The sequence below is a fragment of the Ovis aries genome, chromosome 1 (assembly GCF_016772045.2).
Source record: "Ovis aries strain OAR_USU_Benz2616 breed Rambouillet chromosome 1, ARS-UI_Ramb_v3.0, whole genome shotgun sequence".
NCBI lineage: Eukaryota > Metazoa > Chordata > Mammalia > Artiodactyla > Bovidae > Ovis > Ovis aries.
The window spans coordinates 66,111,009-66,127,334 of NC_056054.1; the positions used below are offsets into that span (position 1 = coordinate 66,111,009).

Sequence of the window (16,326 nt, forward strand, 5' to 3'; positions counted from 1 at the left end):
CAAAGAATCCAAATTTTCAGTCTAGGGTTACTATATATTCTTATCAGAAATCTTGCATTGATGATAACTTTGAAGGGAACTTTGGTCAAGAGATACTTCATAAAAAATACTATTAATAATGTAGTCAGTCTCTAAATCAATTTATGTTCCCACAATGTAAACCAGGTACCAACTCATGATGAATTATCCTCTAGAAACAAACCAAATCATGGTTAATTTTCCAGACCATCCCATAAAAGCCTATTTTATCCATGTTTAGACCCTTGGAAAGGGGGTGAACCTGTACAAGTCAACAGTGATAATTACCATTTGGAAAATAGTTCCATCCTTGAATATGTGAACAGACCTTGCTTCTCCTGAAATACAGGCAGATTTGCAGCAGCAGCATCTAAGCTAAGGAGCTATGGCTCTGATAGGAGATGCATCTTACCTTAGCCACAATAACATTTAGTCATTCACACACTAATCCTTTCAGGCCTCTAACCTATGGTGTATGTTTCTTTACCCCTCTACCTGGAATGACTTTCCCTCCGTAAACCCTAACATTCATAATGATCATGTTTTCAATGTAAATTCAACAGTAATTTCCTCAGGAAGTCACCACTTTCTTTCTAGTGCTCTCCTCAAACTCGGAAGATTTGTAATAGAACTTTTACCACTTTCTGTTGTTTTAATTCACCCCTTCCTTCCACACACTAGCCAAAGAGCTAGTCCAGAGCTTGCTTACTGCATCTCATCTTTCCAGCACTCTCCCTGACCAGCAGTGCCTAACAGAAACACGTAGTACAACGACTAAAGGCTTTTCAAGTCCAACAGATCTAGATTTAAGTGACTGCGTCACTTACTAAACAGAGACTCTTCGAGTTAATTACCCAAACACTCCAAGCATCAGTTTCCCTTTTTGTGAAACAAAAAAATTACCTACCTCAAAGAACAGCTAGCTGTGTTACCTAAACAAAATTAGTTGTTCTCTAATGCTTCAGAGACAGTAGCATCTATACTAAAAATTCCGAATTAGGTAAAAACACTGTGTCTGAGGGCTTCCAAGCCATGACAAAGTAAGAATTTGAAAATGAATACAAATACTCCTTACTTTAAAAATACAACTTGGCCATCTTAAACTAAATGTTTTCCTTTAGGAAGCATTGCTAATGCAAATTTAAAGATGATAATTTGATAACGTTTAAAATACTATAATTGCAGCATTAAATATGATAGACCAATAACAATCTCTAAAACACATTCTGCAAACGACCTGCTAGGGAGAATGGCATCTCAGACTTAGAATCACTCTTTTTTCCTACAAGGTTAAGAAAAAAGGAGTACTTACATTCCAAAATATGTATCACTGAAATCTCATACTAAAATTCTACTGTATATTTTATACATTACCTCATTTGATTCTTAACAATTCCTAGTAAACATGAGATTTATGGTACATGCCCCTGCAGGGGGGCTGTACTTATTTTACATATAAAGAAAGCTAAGCTTGGAAAAATTATACAACTTGACCTAAGTCACATAACTCATTAAGTAGTAGAGCCAAGTCTAGACTCCAAGGCCAAGGACTACTAGTTTTTCCAGGAGCTATGGACACATACAGATATCTGGTTTACAGGAATAATTTGAAGTCTAGATCTAGAGACATGGGCAACATGAGGGCAAAGATGAAAAGTCTAAAGAAGTACAGGGATCTCAAAGAATGTGGCAAATTATAAAGTTTACAGGATAGATCTGTGTTTCTTAACATGTTACCAACATAAGACCTGAACCAGAGTTTCTGAAAGTGGGGCCTGGAGTCTTTTTAAACACATTTCTCAGCTGACGCTTAATGCACATTCACATCTCAGATTCACTGGTATTAACAATATCCAGAATAACTTAAGAGGGGAAGGTCAAAGTGATTCATTTTTGTCTTTCAAAGTCATCTAAACTATTCTCCCAAGAAAAAGAAATGCAAAACAGCCAAATGGCTGTCTGAGGAGGCCTTACAAATAGCTGTGGAAAAAAAGGGAAGCGAAAAGCAAAGGAGAAAAGGAAAGATATACCCATTTGAATGCAGAGTTCCAAAGAACAGCAAGGAGAGATAAGAAAGCCTTCCTCAGCGATCAATGCAAAGAAATAGAGGAAAACAATACAATAGGAAAGACTAGCGATCTCTTCAAGAAAACCAGAGATACCAAAGGAACATTGCATGCAAAGATGGGCTCAATAAAGGACCAAAATCGTATGGACCTAACAGAAGCAGAAGATATTAAGAAGAGGTGGCAAGAATACACAGAGCAACTGTACAAAAAAGATCTCCATGACCCAGATAATCACAATGGTGTGATCACTCACCTAGAGCCAGACATCCTGGAATGTGAAGTCAAGGGGCCCTTAGGAAGCATGACTACGAACAAAGCTAGTGGAGGTGATGGAATTCCAGTTTATTTCAAATCCTAAAAGATGATGCTGTGTAAGTGCTGCACTCCATATGCCAGCAAATTTGGAAAACTCAGCAGTGGCCACAGGACTTGAAAAGGTCAGTTTTCATTCCAATCCCCAAAAAAGGCAATGCTCAAACTACCGCACAACTGCACTCATCTCACATGCTAGTAAAGTGATGCTTAAAATTCTCCAAGCCAGGCTTCAGCAATACATGAACCATGAACTTTCAAATGTTCAAGCTGGTTTTAGAAAAGGCAGAGGAACCAGAGATCAAATTGCCAACATCATCGAAAAAACAAGAGAGTTCCAGAAAAACATCTATTTCTGCTTTACTGACTATGCCAAAGCCTTTGACTATATGGATCACAACAAACTGTGGAAAATTCTGAAAGAGATGGGAATACCAGACCACCTGACCTGCCTCTTGAGAAACCTGTATGTAGGTCAGGAAGCAACAGTTAGAACTGGACATGGAACAACAGACTGGTTCCAAATAGGAAAAAGAGTACGTCAAGGCTGTACATTGTCACCCTGCTTATTTAACTTATATGCAGAGTACATCATGAGAAATGCTGGGCTGGGAGAAATACAAGCTGGAATCAAGATTTCTGGGAGAAATATCAATAACCTCAGATATGCACATGACACCACCCTTATGGCAGAAAGTGAAGAGGAACTAAAAAGCCTCTTGATGAAAGTAAAGAGGAGAGTGAAAAAGTTGGCTTAAAGCTCAACATACAGAAAACGAAGATCATGGCATCTGGTCCCATCACTTCATGGCAAATAGATGGGGAAACAGTGGACACAATGGCTGACTTTATTTTTCTGGGCTCCAAAATCACTGCAGATGGTGATTGCAGCTATGACATTACAAGACGCTTCCTCCTTGGAAGGAAAGGTATGACCAACCTAGACAGCATATTAAAAAGCAGAGACATTATTTTGTCAACAAAGGTTCACCTACTCGCTATGATTTTTCCAGCAGTCATGTATGGATATGAGAGTTGGACTATAAAGGAAGCTGAGCGCTGAAGAATTGATGCTTTTGAACTGAGTTGTTGGAGAAGACTCTTGAGAGTCCCTTGGACTGCAAGGAGATCCAACCAGTCCATTCTAAAGGAAATCAGTCCAGTGTGTTCACTGGAAGGACTGATGTCGAAGCTGACACTCCAATACTTTGGCCACCTGATGTGAAGAGCTGACTCACTGGAAAAGACCCTGATGCTGAGAAAGACTGAGGGCAGGAGGAGAAGGGGACGACAGAGGATGAGATGGTTGGATGGCATCACCGACTCAATGGACATGGGTTTGGGTGGACTCCAGGAGTTGGTAATGGACAGGGAGGCCTAGCGTGCTGCGGTTCATGGGGCCACAAAGAGTCGGACACGACTGAGCGACTGAACTGAACTGAGACTATTCTCTGGTATTTTCCTTACATTACTTTTAAGAAAAACGAAGGAATTCTGTTTTAAGTGGTATTCAAAAAGTGGCTTTAAGTTGATAACACTATTTCTATACAACACTTCACTGTGAAATCCTAATTTATAAAAGTCTTGATAATTTACTAACTGAATACTTTACAGCCTGTAAGTACATATAAACAATGTACAAGGTCAGATTTATGAACAAATTGATAATCTAAATATGATTATACTGCCACCTAGTGCTCAACTTTTAAAGTGACATAATCACACAGGATTGTGGGTGGGGACCGACAAACAGTGCTGTTGGAGCCAAGTTTCATGGTAGAAATGACAAAGCTTTGCTTTAAAAATTGGCCCTATTTGAGAGATCACTACCAATATCTTAAGTGTCATTGACAAAACAGCCAATGACAAATAATACTTCAAATGTCTAAAATAATCTTATAATTCAAATGTCTACTGTTACATGTTGTAAGTAGTTTTACAAACAGCTAAAAAGAAATTGGAAACAATCTAAATTATAAGAGAGACTAAATACTACACAACCATTTAAATACTGCGGAAAAATTAAACAAGACATCAAATTGTATTTTCCAAAGATAGCAGCAATAATATCTCCCATCCATATTCTTCCATAATATGACATTGTTACCCTCACCTTGGGGCTTCCATGGTGGCTCAGCTGGTGAAGAATCCACCTGCAATGCGGGAATCCTAGGTTCGATCCCTGGGTTGGTAAGATCCCACGGAAAAGGGAATGGCTGGCTACCCACTCCAGTATTCTGACCTGGAGAATTCCATGGCTTGTATAGTCCACGGGCTCACGAAGAGTCAGACATGACTGAGTGACTTTCAGTTACTACCCTCACACTGGTGAAGGTGAAGTCAAGGTGAAGTCGCTCAGTCGTGTCCGACTCTTTGCGAGTCCCCGTGGACTGTAACCTACTAGGCTTCTCCGTCCATGAGATTCTCCAGGCAAGAATACTGGAGTGGATTGCCATTTCCTTCTCCAGGGAATCTTCTCGACCCAGGGATCAAACCCGGGTCTCCCGCATTGGAGGCAGACGCTTTAACCTCTGAGCCACCGGGGAAGCCTCACACTGAGGTGGGGCTACTTCTTCTCCCCTTCCAGTCTAGGTGGGTCCTAGGACTGCTGTGACTAACAGAATACAGAAGTGACTTTGTTTCACGGCACAGCCAGTAACTACTTGAGCCCAGCCTCCACTCTCCCTCAGAACACTTGCTCCTGGGATATCTTTTTTAGAAACCAACCACCATGTATGAGCTATTCTAATACAACTATGGAAAGGCTTTAGAGGATGACACTTCAACATAGGGAGGTCAAGGAACAGAAAGGTACCAAAATGCAGTTGAGAAGCCATTATGGAAGTGGACCCTCCAGGTCCAGTTAGGGATAAAGTAGTGGCCTAAGTGAGTCCTTCCCAAATTAATGACGTGTAAAATTTTGAGCAAAATTAAATGGCTGTTACAAGCCACTAAATTTTAAAGTGGTCCATCATGTAACTGAAAAAGAAACTGGTTCCAGAAAGTATGATATTGCTTTAATAAAGTCCTAAAATATGTGGCACTGGTTTTAAGACTGAGTGATGGGCCTCAAGTAGCCTACAAAGGATGGCTTGAAGGACAGTGAGAAGTGTTATTAGAGACTTTTATAAAAGAAGCATATCACACAAAACATATTTTTTGTATTATGAATTATTTCATTTAAAAAAAATAGTAGTAATGGGTACTCTTACTTGATGACTCAGTAGAGAGGGGTACAATACGGCTCCAAAAATGACAGTTAAGCAGTATCTGGTCTTGAGTTTAACATTAAAGGGAGTTAGTGACAATGGGATGCCCTAAGTTTCAAGAACATATTAATATTAAGTACAGAGTTGTCTAGAAACAATTCTCAAAGAGCTTGTTTCTAAAGTTGTCTGGTGACTATTTAAACAAAAAGCTATTCAAAGTGCTTGTTCAAGAAATGTTATAACCTAAAAACTTTCAGGCAGTGTAAAATTTCATGGCAAATATAATCAAACTATGTACACCAAAATTATTTATTAGAAGACGTATGATGATGCTATCTAAATATAAATCACTATGAACATCAATATCTCAAATGTTTAAAAATTTACAAATTTTATGCCCTCAGTGGACTACAGAACTGAGCTGACAAAAGAGCATATGTCTTTAAATCAAAATGATGGAGGAAATCTATTATTAATACATGACAATGATATATGTTTCTGTATATATGTACATATGTATATGTATTTTTAAAATTTAGACTCATGGAAAGTCATGATCAATTAAACTATTTTCAACATAATTTGACTGACGGTAACATCAGCAAAATGGAACTTTCTGTTTGCAGACTCTTTCTTGCTTGCCTCCCCTTGTCTGGTCATGAAATAGATTCTTCACTTGCAGGGCATCATACTATACATTTAACCACAATACCTGTGAATGAAGCTACTGTGTATGTTAAAACAAAAGTTTGTTATATTTTATGTCAGAAAACCCAGCATCACAAACAGATATTTCTATATATAGAAAAGTTCAATCAGATTATACTTCTAAATTTTCAGGCCTTAAAATCTAGCCTAAGGACTTCCCTGGTGGTCCAGTGGTTGAGAATCCACCTTGCAGTGCAGGGGACATGGTTTTGATCCCTGCTCGGGGAACAGAGATCCTACAGGTATGTCATGGGGCAACTAAGCCCACATGCCACAACTAGTGAAGTGAAGTGGAGTGAAGTGAAGAAGTGAAGTCGCTCAGTCATGTCTGACTCTTTGCAACCCCATGGACTGTAGCCTGCCAGGCTCCTCCGTCCATGGGATTTTCTAGGCAAGAATACTGGATTGGGTTGCCATTTCCTTCTCCAGGGGATCTTCCCAACCCAGGGATCGAACCTGGGTCTCCTGCACTGCAGGCAGACTCTTTAGCATCTGAGCCACCAGGAAAGCCACAACTAGAGTGTGCCTCAACTAGAGAGTCTGTGCACCACAATGAAAGATCCTGTGTGATGCAACTAGGACCAGAGCAAGCCAAATAAACTGAAGAAAAAATAATTTTAGCTTACATCGTTAGAATGAAAAATACCATTTTTGATGCTGTTCAATAATAATAATAAAGCAAAATTAAAAGGAAATTAACTATCTTTGGTTAGAGATAGGAAAAAAAAAAAAAAACAAGTAAAATTTAGGATTCCAAGCACTAAAAAGAATATAAGACTTGAGAATTATATCTTCCTTCTCTAGTAACTTAATTTTATCCAACTATCTTGCTAGTTACAGCAGAAGTGAAGCTGATGGACAGACTGGAAATATAACAGTATTTTTCCACTATTTATTTTTAAATGGTGACAGAAGTTAAGAGAATCAAGAAATTGAAATTCTAATTAATCTTCTGTCTCTGTCTCACTCTTACATATTATCAGTTCAATCTTACTACTTGGTAAGAATTCGAATGTTCTCATTTAACTTGGGCGTCAGCAAACATTTTCTGTAAAGGGCCATAGAAAACATTTTATAAAGGCTTTGTGGGTCCAGAGGCCAAACTGAGGTTATTTTATTTATATATATATATATATATATATATATATATGCATGCAATTAAACAAAAAGAGAAAAATCCACTAGTTTTTAATTTATTAAATTAAAAATATAATAACCAAATATAATCTGTTATAATACAATTTCTACTATTGGGAATAACAGAATTCTGTTTTGAAGGATAACACATCACTTAATCAGAGTTCAAAGTTAGTGTTCCCTACCATTAAAAAAAATTTTTTTTAATCAATTAAAAATAGTCATCTGTCAGTGTTATAATAAAATTTTATGTATCTTACTTTTAAAAATGTCTTCCCTCATGCAGACAAGTACAATCAAATACTGACATTAATCTATAAGCATTTCTAATAGAGCATATTCACTGTTTGGAAGGCATTTATAGAATCTTATTACATTCTTCTGATATTTGCCTTTTAACATGTCACTACATTGTAGATTAAAAAATCACTTCCAATTAAAGATTAGGTAGAATCTCCTTAATTACTGTTAAGCAGCTTTAAAATATGAAAATTTCCTTTGCACTTGTATCCTGGTCTGAAAAACACTGATTTGAGTTTGGAAAATATATTCACTGTAGATTTGAGTGGGAATTAAAATCTTAGTTTTTGTTTTAACTTCTGACAACAATGAAAGTATGTAAGATGTATTAAAGCAATTTGACATTACTTATGTTTTAAATAATGCTAATCGTCAAACTGGCTGTACTACAGTGTAATCAATCAATCACCGCTTTGCCTTTGCAGTTCTAGATTGAATTTATTAATAAACACTAGCAACTCTGCAGGAAAACCTAATTTCTGAAGCCATTTGTGTTCCATAGTAGTGGTTGACGGCAGTACTGGCTCAGAAAAACTTCAACTTTGCCCCAGAGCTTTAAAAAAAGTCATAAGAAAACTTTGCCATTATTAAGTTACCAAATGACTGTGTAGTTAGGCAAGCCAAGATACTCAGCTTCTATTTCTGACAAAAATTTATAGAACTGATGACAGTTAAGTCCATGAGAGTGCATGAAATTCACCACTGACATTATATATGGATCAAGATGAATTCAAACCTTTTCCACAACATAGCAAATGAATAATACAATGGATAACTATACACTTGAAAAATCTTCCATTTTCACAATCTTTATGAGTTTGTCCAACTAAGTCTTCTGCACTACACATTATTTTTAACACATCCTAGCAGATTCTACTTCAGGTTGTACTGAATCAGTATTTTGGCAATTTAATTTAGAAGTAGTTTCTCCTGTAGTTGTTCCATGCAGCTGATTCAGTCTATGAAACTCTGCACTGACTCTGTGAATAAACAAATCAGCAATATCATTAACACCTGCCTAGTCATCAAGAGTCTACAAAAAATACTTGAAATAAATTATCTTGTTTTTAATTCACTACTGATGTCACTCCCAACATCCTCAACTCTTCAAGCAACTGTTTCTGCCGAGAGGCTAGCGGTCTTAACTAAGTTTATATTCTCTGGACACATTTCTTTAGCTACTACAAACAGACACAAATAACTGATCATTGGTAAATGATCTTCCCTGTTTGGCCCATAAATGAGCCATTCAGAAACTTAACTGCAGCCTTATTTTTATTATTTTACTTCTGTGAAGAAATTCGGCTGTGATGAGATATTCTACTTGCTATTTTCTAAATTTTATGACCACTGTTTTCCTGAGTTAGCAGTATTGTGATGAGTGCTTAGCCTGAAAATGTCAATTGTCTTCTTTTGGTTTATCTATAGTATGGACCATATGATAAGGACAATGCTTTGCCATTTCATCCAGTAACAAACAACTTATGCTCCACTATGCCTTAAAAACATGACATTCAGAGTTCATCTTTTTCTCTCTCATTTTGACTTGATGGGTATGCAATGGTAACAAAATAAATAAATAAAAAGTTGCAGTATGGAGGTATGCCTGGCACTCAAAATGCTGCAGATTTATAACTGGGATTTATAGTGCACTGAGCAGCAGTATGATGTGATGAGAAGAACATATAAGGTTTTTTTTTTTAATTAATTTATTTATTTTAATTGGAGGCTAATTACTTTACAATATTGTAGTGGTTTTCGCCATACACATGTTCCTTTCACAACCACTAAATTCTGCTGTTGCAACATGAAAGCAGCCACAGACAATGTATAAACAAATGAGTGTGACTATATTCCAATAAAACTTTATTTATAAGTTTGACTTATAAATGTCCCCAAATATTATTTTGATTTTTTAACCATTAAAAAAATGTATAAGTCATTCTCAGCACACAGGCCACATAAAAATAGGTGACAGGTCATAATGGAACTATGGCAGTGGAACTAGACTGCTGAACCACTTAATCCTCAGTTTCTGCCATCTCTAAATGAAGATATACCTCACAGGTGTCACTAAGGAAAAACTGAGTGAATATGTAAGTCATTCAGAACAGTGCCTAGCATATAAGCTTATTAACTGTCAATATTGCTTACTGAGTAGGATATAATTGCAAATGGGTTTCAATTCCTACTAACAACTCTGTATGATTTAAAACTCCCACTGGAGGTCTGAGGCAAGCAGCCTACTTGGAAGAATATTACACGTGCTCCAAACAAGACACTTCCATAGTGTAACACTATCTGTGTTTCTGTTACACTGCCCACAATCCTACTAGCAGTTTCATTCTTGAGTATTTCAAACCTTGAAGTATTATACCTTTTCTCAGGTGCTGGAGACAACCCCCTCATAAGAAAAATTTCTGAACAGACTATCTCTTTCCTAAAGTTATACTACAGATCTAGATTAGTGAGCAAGGCTCAGACGGTAAAGCGTCTGCCTACAATGCTGGAGACACGGGTTCAATCACTGGGTCGGGAAGATCTCGTGGAGAAGGAAATGGTAACCCACTCCAGTATTCTTGCCTGGAAAATCCCACGGACCAAGAAGCCTGGTAGGCTACAGGCCATGGGGTCGAAAAGAGTTGGACACGACTGAGCGACTTCACTTTCACTTTCAGGAATAAAGTGAAATTTTAAGAAGCAGTATTTTGGGCAATAACAATTTCACACTAGAAATTCATAAATAAATCAGTCTGTATGAGCAAATGAAATTTAAATCTTTTTTTGATAACTAAAAGGCCTTGCATGAGACTCAATACCTCTAAAAGATATACCTTTATTACCCCAAAATAATTCATGCTTATCTAATTTCATTGCTGTGAAAAAATCATGTTTAAATATAAGAAAATCACAAAAGATAGATTACATTTATTCATTATTTCCATATGCACAAGTGTGCATCAGTATTTAAGCCAAAAAACTCAGGAAACAAAGGACTAAAGGCCTTTCCTTCTGGATTAATTACCTCAATTTTAGATGTTCCATCCTACCCCACATTATGAAATATACGTGTTTCTACAGACAGTAAAATATGGTGTCTCTGATTTTACTCTCACTTATTTCTTCTGAATCTATTTGCTTTACAAAAAAATATGTATTACCTGTAAGAGGAAAAAGTAAAAATGTATTCATTAAAAGAGAGTTTGGAAAATATACAAAAGCAAAGTACCCAAAATAGTGTTTTCAGTTAAAATCATAGTAACTGCTTACCTACAACCAGGCCACATTCAGGACAGATCATATCACCAGCTCTGTAGTCCTCCACTAGGATCGCATCTGGATGGTTTGGACATGTGACTCTTGGAAGAGCATCCAAACTACACGCAAGAAAAAAAAATTTAAATATCCTTCTAACCAATATGCAACAGAGTACTAATCTTTCGGAGGGGGAAAGAGGTGGATTCTGAACACTTTCCCAATAAATTTACAGTACATTTACACTTATAATACATTTAAGCTCCAATTTCAAAGTAAACATCCTAGTTATGTTACTTTAAATCCTACTCGGTAATTAAAGATACTACTGGAACTGCCTTTTGTAAGAATAGTGCCTGGTTTGCAGAATGGAAGGCTTTAAAAATGTAAACAGAAAACAAGCTTTTTTTTAACATGTAGACTACTAAAATGTTTATAAATCTTGATTGGTATGGAAATGGCTACCTACCATCGTAACACGCAACATGTACATATAACCATCTGGTCTGCGACCCTTGACACTTACTTCTCTGGTGAGAGAATAAATTTCAAGTCTGTGTTTTTCTACTCACTGGATACCTTAGTAATAAACTTGAATGTACACTGAACCTAAAAAGGATACAAACCAAGGTGGTAGATGTGGCTCTGCTGAACTTAGGATGATTTCATTTAGTCCAGAACTGAGTTTGTTAGCACTCAAGAAATGACTTCAAAAGCTACTTTTAAATCTATTTATGAGATTAATAATTTGCTCAATTATTTTATTTTGAAAATAAGGCAGTATGGGGAAGACACATCAGCCTTAACTGACCTGACAGAATCAGTTCTAAAAACTATCAAAGATATTTAACATAGATCTAATAATTATTTCTATGGCTGTGGTGTCTTACAATCACAAATGTCTGGTATCATTGAAAATAAGCCCTTCACTTGAAGTAATACAGAACAAGCTTCACAAATATATATATAAAAGACAACATCAACTATTCTTGAAGTATGTAAACAGGTATTTGTGGTTTTGGATAAAGTTTCTCAAACTAGCAAACACAGTTCAGAATGGTAACTTTCGACAGAGGTGATATCCACTGAAAAACTGATAAAATAATCCATATTCCCAAATGTACACATTCAGGTTAACCAGAACACATCTTGAATCTTCTCACTGGGAAAACAGGGAATGGAGGTTTAGTTTATATTCACGTTTATTAAACTCTTGAGAGTCCCTTGGGCTGCAAATCAAAACCAGTCAATCCTAAAGGAAATCAATCCTGAATGACGCAGCAGCTAAAGCTAAGTAAAGCTCCAATACTCTGGCCAGCTGATGTAAAGACATAACCCACTGGGAAAGACTCTGATGCTGGGAAAGACTGAAGGCAGGAGCAGAAGCGGGTGACAGAGGGTGAGATGCTTGGATGGCATCACTGACTCAATAGACCTAAGTCTGAGCAAACTGGGATATCGTGAAGCACAGGGAGGCCTGGTGTGCTGCATTCTATGGGGTTCCAAACAGTTACTGAACAACAACATGCTTATTCCATAAACTTCTACTAGGAAAAAATTTTAATAAATAATAAATAAAACATTAAGAAATTAGTATAAATTATTTTTCAAAAACTGTGTCAAAATAAAGGACAGTGTTAGAAAAGTTAACAGTAATTACAAATGTGTACAATGGGCAGCCATGTGGCACACAGCATTCAAAGGACTGATATATTTTGTACTATTAAAAAGCAGAATATTATGTGCATGTATATGTATATAAAAATGATACAGGAACAACTCAAAGATATGCTGAGTGAAAGAGTAACATAGGGATTTCAGAGAAAACTGAAAAAAAGAACTACAGTTACATGCAATAACCTGAGTAAATCTCCAAATGCTGACCAAAAGACACCAGACACAGAGGAATACATACGCATTTATATATAAAGTTTAAGTCAGGCAAAAAAAATCTATAATGTTAACAATAAGGATGTAGTTTTCTTTGAGAAAGAGTACTGACTGAGGGCATAAAGGAGGTTTCCAGAGTGCTGCTGCTGCTAGTGGTATTTATTCGGGAGACTTGGGTGACAGCTAAGTGTACATGCTCACTTTGTAACTGAACTGCACACTTAAAATCTGTGTGCTAAAAACTTCACAAAAAAAGGTAAAAAGCAAGATGGCATTCATTTTTTATATTAGACTACTTTTTGGAAGGAAGAGAGGTTAGGATTATATGAATATGTTTGTTAAACCACAGAATCATTAGGAAAACACCAAGAAACTGGTTACAATGACTGCTTTGGAGAAGAATTAGATGGCTAGGAGCGAGGGAAAAAAGAAACTGCTTTTCACTTTTCTTCTTGCTTTTTATGATTTGCATGTGTTACCTATTCAAAATAAAATAAAATTGTGCTCAAGCAGTTAACTTTTAATTAAATAACCCACAAGGGTAATACAAAAGAGGAACCACAAGAGTAGGGTAGTGGGGGAAGTCAGGGAAAGAAACAAGAGGGAAGGAATGGAGTATACCACCACCACTGACATTAAAACAACTTAGGCTGCCTAAGAAGCCACATAATTCCTAACTTCATTTTATAGCTATCCTTTACTGTGTCTAGTACTGTACATCTATTATTAATCTTCATTAGCAACCCTTCAAATTAAGCATTGCTGCTACTGCTGCTAAGCTGTTTCAGTCGTGTCCAACTCTGTGCGACCCCACAGACGGCAGCCCAGGAGGCTCCCCCATCCCTGGGATTCCCCAGGCAAGAACAATGGAGTGGGTTGCCATTTCCTTCTCCAATGCATGAAAGTGAAAATCGAAAGTGAAGTTAGTCGTGTCCGACCCTCAGCAACCCCATGTACTGCAGCCTTCCAGGCTGCTCCTTCCATGGGATTTTCCAGGCAAGAGTACTGGAGCAGGGTGCCATTGCCTTCTCCACAAATTAAGCATTACCTCTATTTTAAAGATTATGCTCAGAGAATGATTTTCCTGAAGTCACAGAACTAATGAGTGGTAGAGTTTAGATCTGAACTCACAACATTTGTGTTCTTCTCTGTGAAAACACCAAGCAGTTTCATAGTCCAGTAACTGTCCCTCTTCCTCAGGGGGAAAAAAGCTATCACAGAAATACTAACATCCACCTTTGTTCTCACGGGTAAAAAAAACTCAGAGATGGACAACTGCAATAAACCTAGGGAAAATTTATTTCAAAGAAATATCTCACATTTTTTCTTTTAATGAAGAGAATAAAGCACACAAAGGAAATGTTTCCGTAAAGAATCTATCAAGTGAATTTCCTATATGTAACTACTACAATATGTTATAATAAAGCCCCAATATAACCATATTCATAGCAGATCTGCCCTAGGAGAATGTTATATATAGGTGTTCTTGGGAAGCTAGTTCTCCATTTACCTACAAGGAACCCTAACCTGACAGAGCCACACCCAAGTAGAATGATTGAACATTTAATCACAGAATTAGAATCAGTAAACAAGTATCACTGGCCATAAGAGCTGTTTCCAAGTAGTTTAGCTAAGGCTGCCTCCTGCCCCATCTTTTTAAAATACAGTAACACAAAGTAGTAAGCCTTGGTACTCACCAGAAAGGGCCTGTACTACTCAAAGATTATCATTTTGTGATGATGGCTTTCATCAGGAACTCAATTCCAAAGATGAGAACAAGTTCAGAAAAATTATGCCAGAGTTACCTTGCCTTCCAGAAGCTACAGAACTTAATCTGATATGTTTAGTACATTATGAGTTACCAAGTGTGACAACAGGAAACAGATATCTGAGATTCTATACTCTGTTCTAATACTAACCTTCGAAAAGCCAACATGGGCATGACTCAGTTTACACTTAGGCAAAAATCCTAATATCTACCTCAGGGTCATGAGAGACATAATTAGGGTCTGCAAGCATTTTTCACGTCACAGGATTAAAGGCTGTCTCTAATGCCACTGTATGCATTTGCAGTAGGTATCAATCAGTACATCACATTTTAAAAATATATTAGTGACTTCTCTGCTGCGGCTGCTGTTAAGTCGCTTCAATCGTGTCCGACACTGTGCGACCCCATAGATGGCAGCCCACCAGGCTCCCCCGTCCCTGGGCTTCTCCAGGCAAGAACACTAGAGTGCGTTGCCTTCTGAGTGACTTCCCAGTATGTTAATTTTCTGCAGGCAAAATTTTCTTCAGGAGTATGCAGATGACATCTCTAAAGAAATCTCTTAAGGAGACTTATCAACTCTTCAGAAATGCCTTAGCTTCCACTTCAAAAGGCCTCGGGGATGGTTATCAGTTTCCATCAGGTTTACCAACGCTGACGTCCCTAACTTTTTGTCAGATGGATAAAGGCCTAGAACTAACCCTTTCCCGCTCTCTAGAAGAGGATTCACGGACCCTCCGCTGGCAGACCAACAGATTAAAAAAAACAAGCGTAGAAAATTTAGGAAAAAAGGACAGTTGGATCATACGCAAAAGACCCGAGGCCAGGGGCTGGGGACACCGGAGCCCCCCACATGATAGTGCCTGAGTGAGAAAACGACCAAGGACGCTGGAGGAGAAACGCCGGCGGCTCGTTATCCCCTGCGACACCCCTGACAGCCCTGCGTCTGGAAGTGCCTTTGTCCCGGGCGGCCAGCCGGTCCGGCTGCCTCTCCCCGCACTTCCGAGGCGTTCTGCTCGACGAAGCAGCGGGAGCGGCCGCCCTGCTAGCCCCGGCACTCGCCGCCCGCCCTTCAGCTGGCTGGGCTCTACATGACGTACTAACCGGCTGGTAGACGCCATCTTCCCGGCCACTGCGGCTCCAGCTACAAACAACGACAGACGCAACCGCAAACAGGAAGAGACAGTGGCGACGAAACGCAGCGAGACGGGCTTTTATAGGCGAATCGCCCACGCAGTCGTAATAGGGCGTGGCTACGGGTCCGGAGAAGGGCCAAGAACAGTGAGCTCGGGTACGCCCCGTGCTTTGCGTTTTCTTACTTCCCTATTCACTTTCGATCATTTTCTATGTGGCTGGGCAAATATAGGAAATCACCCGGGAAAATTCCCAAGGGCACTCTGCAAACGTGCTGCACCAGAGATACCCTCAACTTGACTGAGTTACAACACAAAATACTGGGCTCCGTGGAGGGGGCAAAGCCCGCATCCGTTCACTTCAGTTCAGTCGCTCAGTCGTGTCCGACTCTTTGTGACCCCATGAATCGCAGCACTCCAGGCCTTCCTGTCCATCACCAATTCCCGGAGTCCACCCAAACCCATATCCATCGAGTCGGTGATGCCATCCAACCATCTCATCCTCTGTCATCCCTTTCTCCTCCTGCCCT

At 38.4% G+C, this 16,326-nt stretch overlaps 1 protein-coding gene across 1 annotated transcript in view; it reads right to left on the reverse strand.

Moving 5' to 3' along the window:
- GTF2B (general transcription factor IIB) overlaps positions 1 to 15,853 on the reverse strand; it is a 32,985-nt gene extending 17,132 nt beyond the window's left edge. The window contains exons 1-2 of the mRNA XM_004002169.5: positions 15,768 to 15,853; positions 11,024 to 11,130 (exon numbers count right to left, since the gene is read on the reverse strand). Of these exons, the coding sequence (XP_004002218.1) occupies positions 11,024 to 11,130; positions 15,768 to 15,784 (124 nt within the window). The 5' untranslated portion in view covers positions 15,785 to 15,853. The remainder of the gene's footprint in view (positions 1 to 11,023; positions 11,131 to 15,767) is intronic.
- Positions 15,854 to 16,326: the final 473 nt, after the last annotated feature.